Source organism: Denticeps clupeoides, chromosome 17 (genome assembly GCF_900700375.1).
Source record: "Denticeps clupeoides chromosome 17, fDenClu1.1, whole genome shotgun sequence".
NCBI classification, from domain to species: Eukaryota; Metazoa; Chordata; class Actinopteri; order Clupeiformes; family Denticipitidae; genus Denticeps; species Denticeps clupeoides.
In genome coordinates this window covers 8844842-8864510 of record NC_041723.1, presented here as the reverse complement: position 1 = coordinate 8864510, position 19669 = coordinate 8844842, and the positions used below count along the sequence as shown (strand labels likewise).

Sequence of the window (19669 nt, the reverse complement as noted above, 5' to 3'; positions counted from 1 at the left end):
TCTTCGTCCTCCTCTCCGTTCACCTGCCGCGTCATGCCCGCATGGACGTGACACTACCCAGTTGTAAGTCACTCTGGATAATGGCATCAGCTAAATGCCATAAATGTAAATCCATATAAATATGTCCTTCTACTCAGCAGCCTTTTGGGTCCAGCCTAACCTATGGTGAGATAGTCACAAGACCTGGAATCACCCCTGGAACCCCACCCACCAGTTTTACTACTGTGTATGCTCAGCATTTTCACGACACCATCGTCTGCAGCACAATTGGCATAATATGCTTCAAAGTTTAGCCATAAAGCAGATGACTGACTTTTGTTTCAGCGGAGGGAAGAATATGTCGATAAAACCACCATGCTTTTCCAAACAAACATAGCTTTCCCATAGCTTTCTGTTCAGAAAATAATTTTTACGGCATTTGTCTCCAGATTTAAGATGTCCTCTATTTAATTTATCATCTCTGAAACCATTCATATGTCAATAATAACCTATACCTAGATCTGACTCAAATGTCAGATGTCACTGGTACATCTTGTATAAGTGCTTATAAAGCCTCACGCTGGGACATCATCCTTTCAATATGCTGTCATTAGACCTTATTCTCAGTTCAGAGGTCAATTGAGGTTAGTAGGCACCGTTCACTGCATCCTGTGGTTTGGCATTTGCAACCTTAATACAGACAAAGCCGTCAGATCAGACAGTGTTTTGTTTGTAAAGTGTTTGCCAAGAACAAGACGTAAAAGTTGGTTGGCCTGACTTTGAAGTGAACACTATGGGGGTTACGTCCCCATTGCTGTAGAAGATGACTGATTTTTATCTGGGTATTATGTGTCCCAGTCATTGTGTTTATTGTGAGAGCGCTTTTGTTTGTGGCAGCAGGCAAATTTCAATATTGCCTAACCAGCCTTTCATCTTGTGTTTTCAATTATCTATCCAAATTTTGAAAGTGCTTTGAGTATCTTGTGAAATATCTTGTGAAATATAATGTTTCTTCTATGACAATCCACGTTAATATCCAGACAAGTGACAACATTTTCATCTTGTAACGTAACAATGTATTTAACTTTGGAACTCTGGTCAGCGATTCAGATGGCAAATGCTGTAATTAAACAGGTTTCAGAGCAAAGATCCAAGTTGCACCTTGGATTGTCTCAGCAAACATTAAAAGAGTTGCTGTGTGTTGCCACGTCAGCACGTAACAAGGACACGTCGCACCTGCAATCTCTGCAGCCTCAGCCTTGGAGTAAGATAGCTGAAGGAGAGCAGACAAGCAGGGGAAAGGGCTTAATGCTACAGAGAATTGGGGCTATTTTCCAACAGAAGACGATGCTCAGCATAAAATACATTTAGGTTTGATTTTTTTTGTTTGTTTTTGCAATACATGAAAATTCTTGAGCCACAGTTGGAAAAGGAAGGGGGAAATAAAAGGTGCAAATATAAGACCACTAATCACAATAGGACGTGGAGTATACATGAGGGTTGTGATAAGGCATTAGGTAAGTAGTACACAGCGTTAGAAACTACACAAATGAGGTTGCAGTGCAGTGCACTTGAGGCCATATGTTGCTTGTGGTGGAAACTAAGCAAGTGTATAATATACACCAAATGAGTGAATATACAGTGTGTTGTGTAGCACAGGAGTGATGAATATCACACCTAATACAGTTCACTGGCCAATTAGGGCGCTGTATGCAGTGTTTTCCGTAAGCTGTCCCACTGTCTTTCTACAGCACCACATTTAGTCAGTGATTTGCACCACCATTTCCGTGCTTAAGTGTGTGCTAATGTATTTGGCGGCCTCTTAGCTTGACAAGATCTGAATGTACGCTGGTGAAAGGTATTAAATATGTATTTTTGTTTCTAATACCACAACTTGAAGTGGCCACATATCCCCCAGTTCACTGCTTTGGATTGTTTTACAGGCATAATATCATGTCAGAGTGAACATGGGGACTACACCTATCCAGAAAGGGACTCTTTGTGGTTATGTTTATTCGCTTATAATAATGTACTTTGTAAGGCAATGTGGAAAAGAAGACCTTTGTATAATGTTTGGTAAAATTGAGAATGGGTGGGCCAGGACAACCTTACAGAGGACATCTCTTGGATTTCTACCTGGCCTGGTCTCTGATGACCTTGGATTCTGCGGATGAACAGAAGTTTTCCCTTACAATGAATACAGAGCATGGAAATGATAGTCAGGACAAACTCTCATAATACAGTACAAAACGCTCCCCAGGCAACCCATCACTAGAGCCTCCACCTTTAATTAGCTGGGGGTCAGGTATAATTTGCTTCATAACAGGATGCCTACATGTAGTAGATACTCTTTAAGACAATGCAAAACACCCATTGCTTCAATGTTGCAGAAAGAGGTGGTCTGATCCTCATGGCTGTCCTGCCTAACTTAATAATCGAATATGACAAAAATTAGAGGTGATCTTTTGTAAATCTTTACTCGGCTGACGTGTTCTAAGCACTTTAAAGGGAACACAGAAACTGAAAGCAAAGACTTTTTATGTGCAAAGCCCTTCAAGTTGTTCGTGTAAATGTCTGCGCTCTCATTAAGTTCCCAAGCACTTGTGTGCTACTGATCAACCTAAACAGATTTTGTATCCTGGTGCAATGAGAACAAACATTTTCATTTAAAATATGTAAAAGGCGCATATTAACACATTTGGCAGAGGATGAAGTTTACATTCTCTTCCGTCGGTCCTTAAAGCCGTGACGCTCGCGTCTTATTAATTCTAAACCACTTTCGCGGGAAGTGCCAAAAACGTTCAGGCCAGTGACATCACTGGACCTGCCAGGACCTGTTGACCTACGACCCTGATAAATACCTGTGTAGCAGTCCCTCTGCCCATAACCAGTTTGACTGCCGGTGGTCTGAAAGGTCAACAAAGGCAAGTAAAATGGTGGAATCAAAATGTCTTCTTTCTCCTCATGTATGTCAGTGTAAGCGCCTATGGAGGAGCTGGAAGAAAACCAGACAACCCGGAGATTATGAAAACTCCACAAGACCCTGAAGGTGTGAGGTCAAGCGGCACCGCATCTGCTACGTGGAGATGTCATGCCCACTCCAGTCAAATAAGTGGATAGCCTGGCCACATGCTTTTGGGCTTGTGCTTCTGCCCCGTGACCTTTTGACCCTGCTTTTGTTCTCCTGCCCCTCGTCTTTACTCACTGCCTTGTGTGTCTTCTGTCTGCCCCCCACCAAAAAAAAATGGATGTTCCCGCCCATTAAAACAGTACGTAAATAAATAAATAGCAACGGTTCTCTGGACTCAGGCAGGTGGTGGTTTCTCCAGCGCGCTCTGGAGATGTGGGTGGCAAGAGGCTCGCAGCTCGGCGCGCTAGATTGGGCCAAGCAGCACGCAAGAGTTACTTGTGGTTGGTCGGATGCACGGGATGTGGCGAGGCGCCGGCCAACGATTGAAACGGTGCTGGCAGAGGGAGATAGCTACGGCCTGGCCAGAGAGGCGAACACAGGCCTCCCTAGGGCAAAGCGTGCTCACGCATTCCTTGCCAACCCCGGCGGTACCTCTAATTGCTCCAGTCTACAACGAGGGAAAGGGGGTCATATCTCCAGCCCTTGATGACCTGTACAAACTGTTCTAAACTTCCCACATAAGCCAGCCTTTCTGGCTCAAAGGTAAAAAAAATGCTAAACAATATATATATATATATATATATTTTTTTGTGTCTTGTTTTTAGTTTTTTTTCTTGAAGCTAAAGCCTAATTTCATAATGAAATCAATTTCACTCCACATCCCTGCCTGGGCTGTGATTGGTAGAGCAGAACTGCAGCATAAAGAGGAGATTGTATTTCTCCACAAAGTGATCTAATTGTCAGTTCCCAATCAACCAGGAGCTACGGAGAAGGGCTCTTCCAATTATGTAACCATCGTTTCTTTGACTTTGTTAACAATAGTGGAGCACTTTTCCATATTTTGGTGCAGAGTGTAGTTATGTTTGGAGCTCCAGCGGTGGCCAGTGAGTGAGGTTGCTGGGGCTGATTTTAATTTCTGCTTGTTTAACCATGCATTCTTCACAAAAAAACTTCTGCCTTAAGGGACCTGATGAATGTTATTCTGTATAGTACCGTAAAACCATTACGTATCGTAAAGACAGCATGTGAGATAGAGTTCTGATGTTGGTGTGACCTTAAAAATCAATTTTCATATTTAATTGTCGCAAGGAAATGGGATTTCCGAGCAGAGGCTGTTAATATTTAAAGCACCTCACTGTTCTTAATTAAACAAGCAGGTCAGCATCTTGCAACATTTAAGATTTTCTACGTTTTCCTCTTAATATTATCCAGGTGAAGAATTTTGGATTCTCACAGAGGGCATCCATCATGGGTACATGCTTCTGTTACTGCGCCTCGGTGAACACACACACACACACGCACACAGGCCAGGTTGCCTGCTGCATAAGCCAGGTTCATGAGGGAATCTGTCAAAGCCTTGCACTTAACATTAGCCAGGTTGAGATTTTCTGCTTTTCACCAAGGACATCCATTACAATGACATATTTCTAGTGCTGGGAATGGGTGTCGGGTCTCTCCTTCCCTCATCCCCACTGGTGCATTTCATCTCGGCTTTCTGCACAGCTTCCTTGCATGTCTACAGATGGTTAAATGTGAGCACTGCTAACTTAATAGACCATTTTCTTGCTTGTGTAGTATATTCAATGATGGGCATTTCACATCATTATAAGCTTTTTGTGTGGCCAACCTTTAAAAAAACAGTTCGATGGGTGTGTGTAATAACATTCTTTTTAAAATTAATTAAATACAATGGATTTTCACAAAGCCATATATGGTGCCTGGTTGATGTGCTTCCAGTCAGTAGGATTTCTGTGTAGGAACTGCAGCTTAGCATTCCGAGCTCATCTCTCAGAAAAGCGGTCACACTTTTAGTGCACTGACTTTCATTAGCACACTTTTAGGTATCTTCAGTGCTGCTTCAGTGCAGAAGAAGAAGGATGTTGAAAGCCCCTGGTGTTCTATGCGGATCTCGGAACCTACTGAATGATTTACACACTGACACGCAGCAGCAATATATGCACACACAGACAAAAAAAAATTCTCCAAAGACTCGGAAGCAGTCAGATAAAATGTTTTTTTATTGATATTAAAAATGGAAGTACATGAATTGTGCATTTCGGACGTTCTAGCGTGCAGAGGTTAAAGTAATGAAATTGGCACAGGATGAGTGGGCTACTGACACTAACATGTGGCAAAGAGATCCCTTCATATTCCGCAAAAAAAAGGAGTTTTTTTCTTCTTCTTCTTCTATGCCATTCAAATGTGAAGTAGCCTGATCAAATAAAATGATAGTAAATGCAGTCCTAGCAAAATAAAAAAGAAGTCACTGGAATTATGGGATACAATAGTAACAATAATAATTGCACTGCTTCGCAACACAACTGAAATGAATTCAGAAAGACATGAGTATTATACGGCCATGTGCAAAACTGTAGTATGAAGTAGTACTGTAGTACTGAACTGTATATGTGTGCCACAGATGTCCTGTGATATATGGTGACAGTATTTCTTCTATGAACATTATGTAAGAGTGATATTGCCGAAAACGAAATATAAACATCACTGAAAAAAAATGACCAGAGGACCATTTATGGTTCCTTGAAGCGGTATGTCCTTGCCAGTTCTTCCTCTACAGTTGTGGAAACCAAAGCCTCAGTCTCTCTGATGAACCATATTGTTTTCTTGAGATTTAAAACTGCTTTAGGTAGCCCTTCATCAACAAGACATGAATGGGGGGCGTGAAGGAGTCATGCTTAAAGGCAGCTTAAAGATCCGGACCAGAGACAGAGGCAGGATCGATTCGTGACCCGAAACCCAGATGGGTAGATGGGGGAGAACCACCCATAGTTTCAGGCCCAGACACGGGCCAGCGCAGCCTATCGGACCAGTGGTGGAAGGTCAGGGTACGTGCCCACCCCCTCCCCTCTCGAAACCTGGACTCTGCACCAAAGCTCAGAACAAGCCACACGCTGCACTGATAACAGGGTTCAACTAAAACACGCACAATTATGACCTCCATTACCGACCCTACTAAAGTGGCTTAAATAGCAGTGGACTGAATACAATCAAAAATTCGCAAAAGGTTTATCCAGATGAATGTGAGTCAGGCGTGAAATTTTTGCTTTTAACAAACAAACAAAAAGGAGAATCCCAATTTGGCAGGATAGCGAGCCAGGTTTTCAGTATAATATGTGCCTGTCTTGTGTGATATAATATGCCTAAGCAATCCAGGCTACTGCTGTTTTTAAAATATTCATTTAAAACAACTCTGCAGCAAACCATACAACAAAAAAAAATTTTTTTTGGTACAAAGCATCTACAAAAAAAGCATAACAAATAAAAAGGGAACAGGACAGAATACAAAATAAATCTGTCAGTTGAGCATCAGTGCTACGTATATTATTTGGACCAAATTTTATATATATATTTATATAATTTTATAACAAAATAAATAATGCCTTTATACAGTGCCCTTATTTGTATTTAAACAAACAAAAAAGCTTGGCGGCTCATTACGCAAGATACAGCTCAGACTAAAAGAATATAACATGACGTCCCTGGAAACTAATTATATATTTATATATATATTTATATATATTTATATATATTCAAGTATTTGTTTTCAGGCAAAAGCATGTGAATACTACAGATACACATAAAAATATAATGTTAGTTGACATTATTGCGTTTTTCCCTTTGATTTGAAATTTTGTGCCTTTCTTCAGAACTGTAAAATAACATTATAACAAAAATCATGGAAAATAAGATGAAAAAAGCCTATTATGCAGGAATGTCACGGTACCAGAAACTGACAGTTTTTTTTTTCTTTTTTTCCTTGAAAAGATTCCATGAAAAAGAAAAGAAAAAAAAATGAACCAAACAAACAAACAATGAGGAAAAAAAAAAAACACAAAACATCCCACTTGTTCAATGTCCTCTCTCCTTCCTGCAGTGCAAGGCAGGATGTGCAAGCCACAGCTCACAGGAAGTCCAGTCTGTATGCAGGCGTGACATCAGCACTCCCACAATGCTCGTGTTCTTGTTGCGTGGCGGCAGCACTGGGCCCAAAGCGCAGCCTGTGTGTGTTTTTTTCTGTGTGTGTGTGTCGTTGCGCCAAAGCAAACCCCGCACTGCATCCCAACACAATTGCACACAGCAACATCCCCTTCCCCGCTGTCTCAGCCAATAAAATCTTTTTCTTTCGCAAAAAGTCACACTTTCCTTAAAACGGAAAGTATTAATAATTATTCGAAGAAACAAAGAACACGTGCTTTCCAACCTCCTCTTCTTTGAGTCCATTCCCAAAGCTAGCACCATGACATTATTTGAGCTACACGTTCATTGTCCATAAAAAATAGTGCCATTTTCATTTACTTAACAAGAACTTTGACGTAATCCGTGGCAATGTGCAATTTGCAGAGTTAATTTTTCTGCTTTTTTTTTTCTCGCTCTCTCGTCTGTGATTAAAAGGTGCTGGAACAGGAATCTAATTTTATATATAAAAAAAAAATATTCCTTACAGTGTGGAAGTTCCTTTATAGTTAGGTGCAAACTAATATGAAAAAAAAAGACTAAAAAGAAAATACTCTTGTCTTGGGAGATCGGTGTGGAATGGATTCTTTCATGCTAGCTGTTGTTCACATTCAGGTGTCCTTCAAAATGATAAAAAAAAAAAGAAAATACAACAACATTCTGCCATTCTGTGTCCTCTGGACATTAGCAAGCGTTTCTGGCATCTGGCATGCGGGTCTGTCAGCTTCTGCTCGTCCCTTTAGACTGGTCTTCCTGTCCTTGAAAGGTCCACCTGAATTTACCTAATCGCTAATGTTTCTGGTTTGGAGAAATGAGAGTAGAGATGGGAAGAATGTGGGTGAACGCGTGGCGGGGTGGGTGGGGTTGTTGGGTGGGGGGGGGTTAGCAGTGGGGCCGGAGAAGACTGCCACAGAGACGACGTCAGAGACAAAGCTTTAATCCACGAGTCCTTTTTCCCCCCCTACTTCTTCTTCTTCTTCTTCTTCTTCTTTCTTCTTTCTTCTTCATCTGTGCAAACAATCCCGGATTCATTTGTGGCTGACGTAGCTTTCTGTGGGAAGCAGGACTGGAGGCTTGCTGGGCAGGGTGATGAGTGGCCGGTGGAACACGGCCTGCTCCTGGGCCTTGATCTTCTCCGCCTGCCGCCGGAACTTCTTGGCCCTCAGGATGGCAGGGATGCCTCTCCGTAGCCGCTGCGCCGCCTTCCGCTGCCACACCTCATATTTGGAATACTTCACGGTCACGTGTTTTCTCGGGACCTCCTGAGAGGCACGTAAAGAGATGGAGGGAACAAGAAAACAGGGGGAGATGCGTAAATAAGGGCTTATGGACACATTTCAATGGCGGGACGCAATTTGTTTAGAAGCGTGGCTGGAATTTTAATGAGGAGAACAAGTCGTCTCATCATTATGAATCGTTCTAGGCACCCCCTGAATGGTCTTCAGTTGCTTTTTGGTTTAATGAATAATCGCAACTGACCCAGGCGCAGCAAAACTCAAAGGGCGTTGGGGTGTTTCGGACGGTGCCAATTAGTTTTTTTTTTTTTTTTTTTCTGCCCCCCGCCCCTCCCCCGTCTGTGACTAAGTAAGTTTCAGATGACGTTCAGTGTCGGAACGTGGCGCTGCGATTTCCGACGGCGTAAAAACCAGCTTTACTCCGAGCCCGGCTTCAAACGACCTGGAGAATGGCGGCAGCCTGGTTCCCAAGCCCTCTAAATGAACGTACCCGAGACCGGCCATTGTTCCCCAAGCCCCCCACCCAGCCCCCCAACTCTCCCCGCATGCACACACATACACACACAAACCGCTATCAGCGCCGTAAACACATTCCAGCTCGAAACACTTTCACCGGCCAACACCACCCCCCAACGTCCCCTTAAATGGCGGATTCAGACTTGAAAGGTCCCCCCAGGGAGAAAGGGGTACCAGGGATTTATGCGACAACGACGCTTGTTGTGAATGTCCGCTTTCACCCTGTCCCTCCTGACGCCCCAGTGAATGTCTGACCCCTCCACAAGGAATCAATCGGAGTGTTCGCCATTTCTCTCTTCCTCTCCGCGGCGATTTTATGGTGCGCTGACGTGGGGGGGGGGGCGTTCCGGTGCCAAAAACGTGCAAGCTTCAGAACGTTTGCCTACTCGTGCAAAGACCGTGCCAGTTTCACCCATGGACCCAGCGTAGTTTGAATTTCCGAAAAAAAAAAAAAAAAAATTCAGAAGGTGACCTTCGACCCATAAGAAGGCAAATTCCTGGCCCGCGGAACCCCGCAGCTGACCTCCCGGATCTTTCCGCGCTGCTCAGCAGATTCTGAGGACACGCTTGCTTACTGTCACCCGTTAAACGGGGTAAACAGCACCTGCCGTGGGCTTGTTCACGAGTCCCGCATGCGAGGGACATGGGGGCGAGGCGCAGTGACGCAGGGAGGGCCAGATCGCGGCGGAGATATGGCTTTTCTCACGGCCCGCTTACCTGCTTCTGCACAGGCAGCACCGGGATGACCTGTAGAGAACTGGCCGAGACGTCCCGTTCGGACTTCGCGGGCTTGGCGCAGTACTGCTCCAGAAGGTTGAGGTCACAGCTCCTGAAGCAGCACTCCTCCACGATGCCCCGACTCGGACGTCGACTGGGCGACAATCTGCTGGTTGGCCTACCTGAGGAGCACAAGACAAGAGCGAGTTATAGAAGACATGTCCCCGACGGAGCGTTTCGTGCCTCTGTCCACGCTATCATTGCTTTTAATGAACACGTGCACGCCGTTAATGTTAACGTCTCCGGACCAGACACCCGGTGGAGAAACCCAAGGACAGAGGAAGGGCAACGGAGGCGTTAAATCTCGCTCTGGATGAGTAAATAAGCGAAATGGAGGTTATCCTTTGACCTTGTCCCTCTGCCAGCTCAGCAGAGATAAAGGCAGCTAGAGAGAGAGAGAGAGAGAGAGAGAGAGAGAGTGCAATACAGACAGGTGGGGAACAGCGGCCTGACGGAACACCGTGCCGAATTAGAGAGTCGAGCAGAGGGACAGACAGACAGGAAGACGTGGCCTAAGCCAAGCGATGCCTGGGACCTTAAGGCCGGACGAAATTCTCCCTGGAGACGGGCCAAGATCGGTTGTAGGGGTGGCGGCACAAGAGAGGAAAAAAAAAAAGGGCCAAATCGGGGGGAAGGGGGCTGGGGGGGGACCGAGCAAATCTATGTTGGCCCCAATTGGATAATGATCTCTCTGGATAGTGAGGCTTCTGCGGCCAAACGAACACAAAGAGCCCAACTGTTTGTTGGTGCCAGTGGCTGGGAAATGACAGTTGTTATGCTCGCCTGTTCTCGCTCTGCGGGGAAAGGTAAGCGAAGGAAGGTTTTTATTATTAGTAGGAGTAGTATTGGTATTATTATTCGTTCGACGTTGCTGGATTGTGTCACTTCGGCCTGGGAAGGAAGGCTTGTGGAGAGGTGAATGGAATGCCACTTGGGTACTATTACTTTACACAAACACTTCATTGTGGCTCCTTCTCCCTTCTTTGTGCGTACGCGGCGAATTCGCGCAGTCAGCACCGCGGCGCACAGCTGGCCGAGCGCAAGTGCGCGCCCGGACACTCCAAGACACACACACACACACACACACACACACGTTACGCAAAGTGACGTACTGAAGTAGAAACCTCTGTCTTCGCAGACGAACTGCAGCGCGTCCACCAGCTCCCCTCCGCACAGCGTCTCCGCCGACGCGGCGTCCACGGCGCAGAGCGCCAGCGCCAGTGCGCACAGCAGCGCCCGGCCGGTGGTGGTGGTGGTGGTGGTGGTGGTGGTCATCTCCAGCCTCCTGGTCTGCAAAGAACACGGGACTGGTCAGCAGCCGCTCTCGACCGAGTCCGATTCACGTTTTCTTTCATGCACCGAGGTGATCGTGGAACGGATCGTGCTGTGACGTCAGCATTCTGGCATATCTGCCGAGCCGCCCCCCCCAGCGCCCCCCAGGTCCGAACCGATTGGGGGTTTATCAGCTCCGTGACTCTTACACAACGATCAACAAGTTGCAAGACAGACCCCCCCCCCCCCCTTCATGGGGTGCTCGATACTCGACTGGACCCCCCACCCCCCCACGAACGCGACGGGCCGCGATCCTGTCGCCCCCTCGCGCCGCGCGTGTCAGAGCCGCCGGGACTTTTTTTTTTTTTTATTTCGGCCCCGATCACGCTTTAACGGGACAGAAGGAGCGACGCTGCAGCGCGGTCCGGCATGAATAAGGCGTCCCGTCCCGTTCCCCCCGCTTTAAACCCTCCGCGTGCACCGAACACCGTCACTTTCATTCGTTTTTTTGTTTTTTTATCCTTCTTAATGACTTTCTATTGAGTTGGTCGAGTTACCGTGTTCCTGCCGCCCTGCGTCCTCAGGCAGGTGTGGCACACCGAGCTCCGTCTCTGCGGTCTCTGTCCCTCCATGTCGGCGGTGCGGGCTGCCGGTAAAACTTCCGCGCGTGTTTGGCGGAGGGAGGTCTGCAGGTGAGGGTACGTTCCCCGAGTGGATGGGAGTCTGTGGGAGAGATGGTGGTGGTGGTGGTGGTGGTGGTGGTGTGAAGCTGTCCCAAAAAGCAGGCGACAGGCAAAAGTTCTCAGCGACAGGCGTTTTATAGCAAAACCCGCCCCTTTACCCCCCCCCCCCCAACACACACACACACTCACACACACCACCCACATTACCACCCACCACCCCCCCCCCCCCTCCGTCGCCTCGCGCATGTCTGAATGGGGAGGTCCGATTTAATTATCGATCCACCCCCCATCAATTACCTGGACCACCTACCTTACAATTTGTGTTCTATGCCGAGCCCATCTGCGGCGTACATCTAACGACAATCATGGTCAGTCTCTGGCCTTTTTTCTTATCTGCTGAACAGCTTTGCTGGCTTCAAACTTTCATAAAAAAAAAAACACGTTAAAAAAAAACGTTTTCGTGGTTTCAAAAAAATGGCAAAAAATACAATGGATGCATTGATTGTAAGGTGACGCACTATGACACGTTTGTAACAGTCTACTGTAACTGTGGCTAATTAGTGTGCCGAGGTAGAGAGTTTACGCCCCTAGCGGCCGGACGGGAACAACGCAGCTGGTGAGGCGGACTTTTTTTTTTTTTTTTTCTGCTGCCGTGCATCTCCCTCTCTCTTTGCAAAGTTGCATGCGATGTCTTTGTCGAACACTTGGTATTGTTTGCATGTACGTGCATACGATGATTTCCCAAGGCAATACTGCACCAGCGGCAACTGAACCACAGAAGTGGGCCAAAGTAGGCTGGTGACTTTTACAGACCTGAGCATGCATCGCCATCTCGTGGTTCTCCGATTTAAACTCAGTTAGATCATTGAAAAGTGAAAGTGATTGGCATTGTGATACACAGCACAGCACACGGTGCACACAATAATGTGTGTCCTCTGCGTTTAACCGTCGCTCTTGGTGAGCAGAGGGTAGCCATGACAGGCGTCCGGGGAGCAGTGTGTGGGGACGGTGCCTTGATCAGTGGCAACTCGGTGGCAAACTTTTGTACTTCTTTTGTACCAGTCAGTGGTGCTTGTTATGGGATGTACTGACTTGGACTTTAGTTTCACAAAAGTTATATTTGTATATGTATACAAATATTATGTATATGTATGAGGCAAGAGTTGTTGACATCTAGAGACATTTTTTAACATTTAAATGTCATGACCTAGAGATATACTAAACAGACATGGTTTAAAACAGTAGACGCACAATACTGGTGTAATTGTTTGCAATTTTGCATAATTTCAACATTTTGATATGTAAAAATTAAGTCAGTATTAAAATCAGCATGGATCTGTCTATCGATAATTCTGTCCCTGATTGTAAATTGCTTTGGATTAAAGCATCTGTCAAAGGATCATAATTTCTTGTAATGTAGAGCAATACATTTGTTCTCACCCACACAACTGAATGTTCCAGTTCTTATTCTTACTTCCCTGATATTGAAAAAAGTAGTTCAGTGGTCTCTAGTTCATCATACTATCACTCCAAAAGTATTGATCTTTATTCATCTGTTGCTTAATTTATTGCCAGAATCTTACCCTTGTTATGGACCTACTAAAAAGACCCTCCATTATCACTGTTCACTGCACACAGTGATAATCGGACGTTTGCACATGTGCAAAACACTCACGCGCTTAACTTAACAATGGTGAAGCAGTTGAATGGTTGTTGAATTTGAATGACAAAAAATGAATAAATACAATGTCAAGAGAAAATGATCTTAAAGGCATTTGGAGGCACTGAGTTTGCACCCTTTCATGATCGGATATTATAATGTCAGCTTTATTCAATGCAGGTCTTCAAGCTTTTAACTTAAGCACTTTTTTTTTTATATCTGGGCTGGACATTTTGTCGCACGTTATAGCAACATGCCAGGAGAGGGAGTCCCCGCTCCATCACAACACCTCCGTAGCTCTCTCAGAATAACTGGGATCTGATCCGCACGCCTGACCCAACATTTAATCTAGTGTTGCCGAGGGCGTAAAAATGACTAACAGTCTCCTGAAAGGAACACTTGTCACTGCCTCAGCTTATCGGAGGCCTTGCTGGGCCGGATTGCTTTCACCGCAGTCACCGGTGTGCCAGAGAAGTTTCCATCCACTAAGCTGCCTCTGCACACACATGGCACTGAAACCAGAAGACACATCAGCAAATAACGTTTCCCTTATTATTCAAGCAGATCTGTGAACGGGAGGTGTTAGATCCTGCTCGTTTGGGGCGCGGTGCTGGGATTTTCCACATGTCCAGCTGTCGTACCTTATGTCTTTAACCAGTTTATTCAGAAATTTGGGGGAATCACGATGATAAGGGGACTACTTCAACCAAGTAGAGTTTTACTGTTGCCCATTTCATCCAGTTTTAACTGTTGATGCCATCCCAAGTCAAGGTGCTGTTATTGCTCAGAAAGATAAAGGGTAAATAAGACATACTAGATCTGAATGAATGAAATATTCTTATTAAATACCTTGTTCTTTACATAGTTGAATGTGCTGACAACAAAAATCACTCAAAATGTATTGATGGAAATCAAATTTATCAATCCATGAAGGTCAGGGTTTGTAGTCACGCTCAAAATTAAAGTGGAAAAACACACTACAGGCTGATCCAACTTTGATGTAATGTCCTTAAAACAAGTCAGTAGTGTGTGTGGCCTCCACGTACCTGTATGACCTCCCTACAACACCTGAGCATGCTCCTGATGAGGTGGCAGATGGTCTCCTGAGGGATCTGGACTAAAGCATCCACTAACTCCTGGACAGTCTGTGGTGTCCTGATGCCACATGATGCCCCAAATTTACTCCATTGGAGTAAAGTCTGGGGAATGGGCGGGCCAGTCCATAGCATCAATACCTTCATCTTGAATCATTTGCTAACACACTACAGCCACATTTACATTTACATGATTTATCAGACGTCCTTATCCAGAGCGACTTATAATCAGTAGTTACAGGGACAGTCCCCCTGGAGCAATTTAGGGTTAAGTGTCTTGCTCAGGGACACAATGGCAGTAAGTGGGATCTGGGTCTTCTGGTTCATAGGCGAGTGTGTTACCCACTAGGCTACTACCACACATGAAGTCTAGCATTGTCTTGCATTAGGAGAAGCCCAGGGCCAACCACACCTGCATATTGTCTCACAAGGGGTCTGAGGATCTCATCTCGGTACCTAATGGCAGTCAGGCTACCTCTGGCGAGCACATTGAGGGCCAGTGGCAAATTTGCCAGTCCTGGTGTTCTCTGGCATATGCCAAACATACTGCCTGCACAGGTTGTAAGCTCAACCCCCACCTGTGGAGGTTGGGCCCTGATACCACCCTCATGGAGTATGTTTCTGACCGTTTCAGCAGACACATGACCAAACAACGCAAAGAGGTGAGTCTCCACCATTTGACCTACGAGCGCATCTCAGCTTTCGCTGTAACACCCATGGATGTTGACGCTCGCACAACAAACACAACAGGCGGGGAACAGGAGTCTGGAACAGAGAAGGCAGGTAAGAGGGTTCAGGTTTCCTTAAAGTTGTCGGGATGAGCTGAGGCATAGTCCATAAAACAAACAATGACTGAGCACCAACCAGAGGTCAGGATGCTGATTACATAGGAAACGTGTCAACCGGTTCCGCGTTTGTACTGCCAGACCAGGCTTGATCTGCTGTGGCAACCCCTTATAGGAGCAGCTGAAAGTAGTGATATATTTATGATATTTATGATATAAAGTAGTGATTTATAAGATATTTTTCAAGCCATTGATTGTGTCCAGATTGTCACCCTGTTGCCAGATGGAGAAAGATGTCATTTGTCCTCCTTAAAAAATTAAACTCCACGAAGAACCAAAACATCTATGTTGACAGGAAATTAAGGCTTCTGTGCAACCTTTGGTGTTGCAAATACTAGGCCTCAGGCCTCTGTTGAGAACAGGTATACAGGATGACATTTCTCTCACATTTTTAACTGGCTTCCAGAAGCTTCAGCCTGGATCTTAAAGAAATCCAGACCTTTAGGAAGTTTTTTTGATGCAGTGAAGCGGGATGTGATCATGTCTGTGCATGTCTACACACGCCCGTGTCAGAACAAACTGTCTCCAGTGGGCTAAAGTTAAGGTTAGAACCATTACCTCCTTGAACGAATGAATGAAATGAAAAAAATTAATCCCTCACATCTCAACAGATGAAGAAGCTGTCAAGGGCCTGAACATCTGTCAACAGCAGACCAATCCACCGATGTTGAAAGATCTGAGTGTTTGCTGTCAGAGTAATAAATTGCTTACCTCCAGTCCTCAGTCAACATAACATGAAACACCTTGGCCTTTTTTCACCCAGTATTGCTCATCTGCCATTCATACCTGCATCACTACAAGTCAATCGTCGCCTTCAAGAAATAAGACATAAACGCTAAAGCCTTACGGGGTTGTGTAACTGCTGGTGGAACTCCATGTGTTCTGACACCTTAATTCATACCCCACATTGACTTCTGCCTTGGGTGATCCAATCACAAGTTCTCAGGACATCAGTTCTCTCCAGGCAGTAGAATGTCTTCTCCACATGTGCCTTGATAAGATCTCACTCATTCACACTATATGTAAATCAACGTCAATGTCAAAGGTCAAAATAATTGTTTTTTAGCAGCAGGAGACAGCGGTGCCTTTACATTGTATAGTCTGTCGGCAATTAAAGAAGAAGCAATCAAAGCACAAAACAAATTTGTCATAGTGGCATAGTGGGTAGAAGCAGAAGAACCAAAGATCTGGGATTAAACAGACCCTTATGATAGTTTCACAACTTCTATATTCATTTTTAATTGCTCTAGAAGTCAACTTCATAAGTGGGGAAACATATTTCAGAAAATGTTAAAATAGCCCAAAGCTCACTTTCAGTCCTTCAGATGATTTAGATGATTATGGATAGTGTCCGATCTGAACAGAATTTTCAGTGCAAGCATTTTTGAACACTGCTAAGTCATTCTGGGAGTTGAGCCATTGCACTTTCCAAATATGCGGATGGAATGAAGAGCTGAAGCAGCAAAAATAGAGTTACTGTTAAACTGGTCATTGCACAAGCAATGCACAATGCACTTTATTTGCAATCTCTGCAGTGTGGCTCATTATTTTATTCAATTTTACTTATATCCAAAAGGTCCTGGAACTTTTCACTGTGTACAGTCTAATCCCGAAACATCCAAGCCGCTGGAAAACCTTGGTACATCCTTACAAGTAACTTAAAACCCCCAGGTCTCTAAACTGACTGAAGTGCACAATGACAGTAAGAGACACATGACAAACTGCATGGTGATCCAACAGATCAAGCTTTTAAATTTACTTGTGACCTTACTCATAATTATTTTTAGATGTTTTTATATTGAAAACACGTACATGTGTGAAATGGGCTGTCATGACAAATACTGCAAACAATCCAGCTAATTCTAGGTTAAGACATAAAGCCAAAAATGAATGGGCTGTTAGCATTACATGCATGCATATTCATCTCCAAACTACATTGGACAACTGAGAATGTGTTTTGCGCTGCCGCAAAATTCAAACACACTGATAATGTGTCCAATCAGACAATATTTAAAAATGTCACTTGTGCCAAACACACACAAAATCTTTATCTATTTTGTGTGCATAGCAAAAAAAAGAAGTGGTTTGGCGAACATGCATGTGGGATTCTGCACAGTGGCTTGTTTAGTGCTTACTTCTCCAGGCTCATAGAGTTGCTCATAGGCAACTCTACACTTTGCAATCAGCTTTTCTTCATTTGTCCATGACAACATCTCACCGCTGTACCATGGCAGCGCTTAAAAGTGTTTCGTGCCGTTACAAAACGTGGATGTCACTGTACGTATTTACATTGTACGTATTTGTTGATACAATATCTGACACACACACACAAGGGCCAATTGACCATTGCCATTCACTTAATACATATTTCTTTGGAGTGTAAGAAGAAACCTGAGCGGCTCGAGGAAACTCACAGGGGAGAACATGCAAACACCTCACAGTGCAAATCCAGACTCGGGTTGCTTTGTTGGCGAACAGTAGTGAAACCAGGCCAACCACCCGAGTGTCACCGACATAGCGAAAATAGTTGCGAATGAAAAAAATTGGGAAATATGAAACAATAAAAAATGTTGGGTGCTTGCGCAGCACAGAGACATCTTGCATTTGCCTTTGCCCCCAGTGATACTTCAGCAGAGGTCTCCTGGCGATAATCTCACAAATGAGGACATGGCTTCTCCCACTGACAAGTCGACATGCTCAGTGACACAGGGAGGAAGACTGCTGATCCCAGGTGCTGGAGAGGCCACTGGCCCCCGCAGAGGAACCGCAGAGCTCTGGCTTCCTGACCGGGTGCCAATGTTTAGCAAAGGGTAGGCTGGGGTGGGCCATAGGAGCTCGTCGAGTGCAACTCGACTCCACTCAACCTTCAGCCAAAGGTCTGCTCACACGCTGTTGTCCAAGTCTGTCCATTTATAGTTTCAAGCAGACAATTTGTTTGTGCCTGCAGATCCGCCCTCGTGAAATCGGACGAAGGATTGCGCCATCGCCACTTTAACATTTTATTTAGCCCTGGGTGTGTGGTTTTATTGGGAAAGCTTATAGGACTTTTCCAAAAAAGTCATGCCTGGTGGCAACCTGACCAGCTTAGAAATTTCACTCTAATGTTGTACAGTTATAGGGTGAGGGCGGTTTTGGTTACACAAGACACCATTAGCCAGGAAGTGTCTCATGTTCATGCAAGCATGTTCATGTATCAGTCTTTATTTGCAGCCTGTGTGAACCTTGAGCACGGTTTCACTTGAGCTTGTAGCCAAAACATTAAGAGCACGACTGCGTATTTAGCATGGCAGTCTGCCTGCTTCTAATGTTTCTGACTTTTCTCTCAATTGTCTTCTGATGTAATTATGCTTGATGTACATCTATGGCAAGTCTGTGATACAGGACATGTTTCCGATGGTGCACTGCCTGTAAGTTGGGTGCAAGGCACGTCGCTTCGTCTCTCTGAGCCACCTGCATAACATCCCTTTGCACATTGTGTCGAGCAAAAACGTCTGAGTTTTTCCACAACAGGCCCGCAAAGCTCATCGTTTTCCCAGACCAGACTCACTCCATATTGGCCCCATAACTTCGGTGCCAGCGGAGTGGAAAGTGCTGAATTGGTGCAAGGGGACAAAAGGGAAGAGGTGAAGAACAAGCGGTGCACCTCCAAAAGCCCAGACATATGGAAAGTCGTGGAAAGTGTTGTATTAAATATACAACACAAAAGGAAAAGGAAATTGTAAATTGAAGATCCAGACAGGAATATGGAAAAAGATGGAAGACAGCTGAATAGTTTGGGCTGTTAAGGTCCCCAGGTTTTTTATTACTTTTGTCAAACTACATTTATGTTTCCTTGTACAGTGCTATTTTCCCATTTTTCGGCTTTCACTGACTGGGGTATAATGTTACTGAAACATTTATTATATAATAATAATAATAATAATAATAATAATAATAATAATAATAATAATAAAGGATTAACAGTCTGTTTACAGCAAAGGCCTAGATAGGATTCGTAAGGCTCTGGGAGTATACTTTAAAAAAATCATTTTTGCATTGATTATGCAAATCCATACAATCCATACAAATCCAAATTACTCAATACATACACCATTATTTATTAAATAATTTGGGTCATGGCCCGAACTGCACCCAGCGCCCCGGGCCAGGTCTTCCTGATCTTCTGTGTCTCTCGTGTGCCTGAGTACCTTCATTCTTTTTTACCTGTGGTTTGTCATAAACATTCTTTCTAGTCTGCATGCCAGCATTGTATTCATCACCCCATATGTTTCCCTGCTCTGCTCCTTGTCTTGTCTATTAAACCTCTGTTTTGGTTCCTGAGCCGTTGTCTAAATTTATATCCAACCCTCTAGACACTCGTTCTAAACAACAAGTCTCACCTTTGACCTTAGATTACCACTGAATTTGAAACCCAGATGGGGACTACTGTGACCTTGGAAGCCCCGCTGACATGCGGCAGCCGGTGGTGCGCTGATGTATTGCTAGGTGTGGACAGTACCTGTAAGA

General features: G+C 44.7%; 1 protein-coding gene across 1 annotated transcript; it reads right to left on the bottom strand.

Moving 5' to 3' along the window:
• Positions 1-5109: 5109 nt before the first annotated feature.
• igf2b (insulin-like growth factor 2b) lies at positions 5110-11661 on the bottom strand. Its single transcript, XM_028958139.1, has 4 exons — positions 11439-11661; positions 10722-10899; positions 9550-9731; positions 5110-8343 (listed from the first exon to the last, which is right to left on the bottom strand). Exons 1-4 carry the CDS (start codon positions 11511-11513, stop codon positions 8110-8112), a joined length of 669 nt encoding a protein of 222 aa, XP_028813972.1. The 5' UTR covers positions 11514-11661; the 3' UTR covers positions 5110-8109.
• Positions 11662-19669: the final 8008 nt, after the last annotated feature.